The 3,735-nt window shown below is 47.4% G+C and overlaps 1 protein-coding gene across 2 annotated transcripts in view; it reads left to right on the forward strand.

Moving 5' to 3' along the window:
- Positions 1-3,462, forward strand: part of iglon5 (IgLON family member 5) — an 80,649-nt gene extending 77,187 nt beyond the window's left edge. For both annotated transcript variants that reach the window (XM_058647887.1, XM_058647888.1), the window contains 2 exons: positions 568-719; positions 2,284-3,462. In XM_058647887.1, coding sequence (XP_058503870.1) covers positions 568-719; positions 2,284-2,381 — 250 coding nt within the window. In that variant the 3' untranslated portion in view covers positions 2,382-3,462. The remainder of the gene's footprint in view (positions 1-567; positions 720-2,283) is intronic.
- Positions 3,463-3,735: the final 273 nt, after the last annotated feature.

Below are 3,735 nucleotides of genomic sequence, written 5' to 3' on the forward strand. Positions count from 1 at the left end.
CTGCTGCCTCCATCACTAGGTTCAAATGTCATATTTTGTCAAATTCGGCATTTGAAATCCTTTGTTCAGATTTACTTCAGTGACACAAAGTGACCACACGAGGCAGCAGTCGACCAGCAGCTCTACCTGTGTTAATGTGACGTTTTTGAAGGCACATCTAAGGGTTTTATTTTTAGATTTTCTGGATGTGATCGTCCTGTTGCTTTAACACAAAACAAAAACACTTTTTTTTTTCATAATTTCTTTTGTCATCTGTTTAAATGTATGTGCTGGTTTTGAACCAGTCTGGTCTTGGTCCCCTCGGCGTCAGAGTGTGTTAAAGGTCTCGTAGAGCAGACACACACACAGCTGTTAATAGAGTCTAATGGGCTTCAGCACGAGGCCTCTGGTATTTATGGACTGTTGGTACAAGGTGAAGCAGAGCTGATACGTGGAGGCAGGACTGTGCTGCTCTCTGGAGAGACGCAGCCTCCTCTGAAGAGCTGAGTCACTGGGTGCAGTGTGACGTTTTAGTTATCTCTCTCTCACTGTGTTCTGTCTCTTTTCTCCCCCGCTGCTGCCACCCAGGCCTGTAGAGAGTGACAACACCCTGAGGATCAAAAACGAGAAGACGCGCTCGCTGTTGCTGTTCACCAACGTGACAGAGAAACACTTTGGCAACTACACCTGCTTCGCCTCCAACCGTCTGGGAGCCTCCAACACCAGCATGCTGCTGTTCCGTAAGCTGTCTCACACACACACACACACACACACACACACACGACGACGCTGTTCACACACAAACACACAATCATTTCAGATTAAAGGGATAGTTCAGGGATTTTGGTGTGAGTTTGTGTGAGGTACTGTGTTCACGTTTACGAAAAACACGGCTGAATAAACTCATTGTTGCCACTTAACACAAGACTCATCTCATGGAATCTACATCAGTTTAAGTCTATGACACCTCAGCAACATGTTCACGTCTTTATCTCACTGTGAGACGTTTGTAAACCACTCCCACACCAAACCTCATAGAGAAAGTCAGTGAGAAACAGTGAGATAAAGACATAGACATCAATGAAGGAAAATCTATGTCAGTTTAAGTTTAACGGAGACGTGGAGTTTGTGTGTTGTGTAGAAAAACACAAGAAGAGGAAGACGACGATAACGAGACAGTGAACGCTAGAGACAGAGGCGGGAACAAGGGTGGAGTTTTGAGACTTTCCCACTTTCACGTCTCACACAGACAGAACCTGTGGACACGTATTAGCACAGCTGTTAGCCGGGGACGTCACCTCGCGTCCCTGCAGTCTGACAGAGCACTCTGTATTTCATTTATTTCACCTTTCATCATTTGAACTGTGGCTTTAAAGTGCTTTAATGATAACCTGAGAGCGTTTTGTCAGACAGCGACACACACAGACGTCCGGGGTAATCAGTCACAGGAGACTTGAGACGGCGTCACGGAGAAGGAACAGCCACAGAAAGTGTCCGACGACCGCGCGACTGTCGGCGTCATTAACAGAGAGGCTGGTGTTGTGTCGCAGTGATGGCAGGAGGAGATTAGAGAGCAGAGAGGAGGCGCGGGGACACATGATGGAGAGACGCTCTGACACGAGTGGCAGCTCTGCTGGAGGAGACGTATGAGAGAGAGAGAGCGGCCCAGATAATGGGCAGAAGAATGAAAGGAGAGAGGGATGGATGAAGGACTCAGCTCTCAGAAAATGGAAGGCTGCGATATCGCTCACTGGGGACGTTTAATGTGAATTTTGGGGCTTGGAGAGAAATGACAGCTACTTGGGACAGTGTGTGTGTGTGTGCGCGTGTGTGTGCGTGTGTGTGTATGTGTGTGTGTGTGTGTGTGCGAGAGAGAGAGAGAGAGAGAGGGGGAGTGATTTAGGCGTGCGAAGCGTTAATGGGGCGAAGAAAAACGAAAATGGGGAGAAGACGAGAGCTGCGCTGTTAAAGAGAAACGAGAGGAGAGGAAAAAAAGACGGAAACCCTGCGTCACGTGTTGTTCTGTGGTCATGAGTCACGTCTGCACGCTTCACACACCTGCTCCAACATCTCATTCAAACACGCGTTTTATGCCTTTTCAGCACCTTACGGCTGTGTCACATTAATATGAATATCAACATATTTATATTATGGTTTTTAGCCAGACTCAGCAAATAAAATCTACAACATCTTCAGAACATGTTTCATGTCTTTATCTCACTGTTAGACTTTTCCAACAGGAAACTGAAGTTTATAAACTCCCTCTCTCTCTCTCTCCCCCTCCCCCTCTCCCTCCCTCTCCAGGACCGGGTGCCATACAGGGGCGAGGGACAGCTTTACGTGCAGGGGCGAGCGTCGCCATGTGGTTTTCCCTCGTTGTCGTTTTTCTGCTGAAGGTGTAAAAAAAAAAAGAAAAAAAGAAGATCGAGCTCCATCTGGATTGTCCCTTAAAGTCAGCGCCCCCCAGCCCCGCCCTCCTTTATCCCCGCCCCCTCCTTCTCCCCAACCCTCCCCGTAACGGAAGGAAGAAGGAAATGAAATTCTTTAATTACGAACCCATCACTGTGAACAAAAAGAATATGCATTATTCCAGGAGCCATCGCATCACAACGCACACACACACACACACACAGACACACACACACACACACAGTGTCCTCGAGTCAACCCGAGGTCAACTCATCATCATCGTCTCTCTCCTCTCTCTCTCTCTCTGTCTCCCAGAATGCCTTGCAGATCAGTCTGACTCGGTACTCACCCCCCCCCCCCCCCCCCCCCCACACCACCTAGCTCCGCCCCCACATAGTGCGTGTATATTAGTGATGATTGACAGATAAAGGATCGAGTGGACGATTCATCGTTGTAAAATATTTCACACAGACTAAAGACTGACCTACGATGTTTGCCTTATGGAAATTACTTTACATCCAATCACAGTGTTATTATGGATGTGATGATGATGATGATGATGATGATGATGATGTGTGCTGGTGGTCAAATGAAAAAAAAAAACAAATGTTGGTGTCACCCTTTGATCACATGCACACACACACACACACACACGTATGGCTTTTTGGTTTTAACTGTGTTGCAGTGAAGCTGCTCTGAATGATGTCAAATGTATAAATAAAGGTTGGGTTGTGATGGTGTCAGTCTCAAAAAAGGGATAGTTCAGGGTTTTTTGGGGGTGTGGGTGGGGGGGTGCTTGTATGTATGAGGCTGTCGTCACCACCAGGGGGCAGCTTCAGACTCAAACACTCGTTCTCGGTGAAGACAGCGGCTGCCAGCGAGGACACACACACCGAATAATATTTATGTCAGTTTGTAAACCACTCACTCTCCCACACACACACACACACAGACACACACTCACTCACTCACTCTCCCACACACACACACTCACTCACTCACTCTCCCACACACACACTCACACACACACACACACACACACACACACACACACTCACTCACTCACTCACTCTCCCACACACACACACACTCACTCACTCTCCCACACCAAACCTCATAGAGAAAATCAGTGATTTAACAACACACAGGAGTTGTTGATCCACTGCTGCCTCCATCACTAACTTCAAATGTCCGATTTTGTGACTTTTGTGTTTAAAAGCATTCATTCATATTTACGTCAGTGACACAAAGTGACCACACGAGGCAGCAGTGGACCAGCAGCTCCTGTGTCCCGTGAACTAAAATCACTGATTTTCTCTCTGGACTTTGGTGTGGGAGAGTGAGTGG

Source organism: Solea solea, chromosome 13 (genome assembly GCF_958295425.1).
Source record: "Solea solea chromosome 13, fSolSol10.1, whole genome shotgun sequence".
NCBI lineage: Eukaryota > Metazoa > Chordata > Actinopteri > Pleuronectiformes > Soleidae > Solea > Solea solea.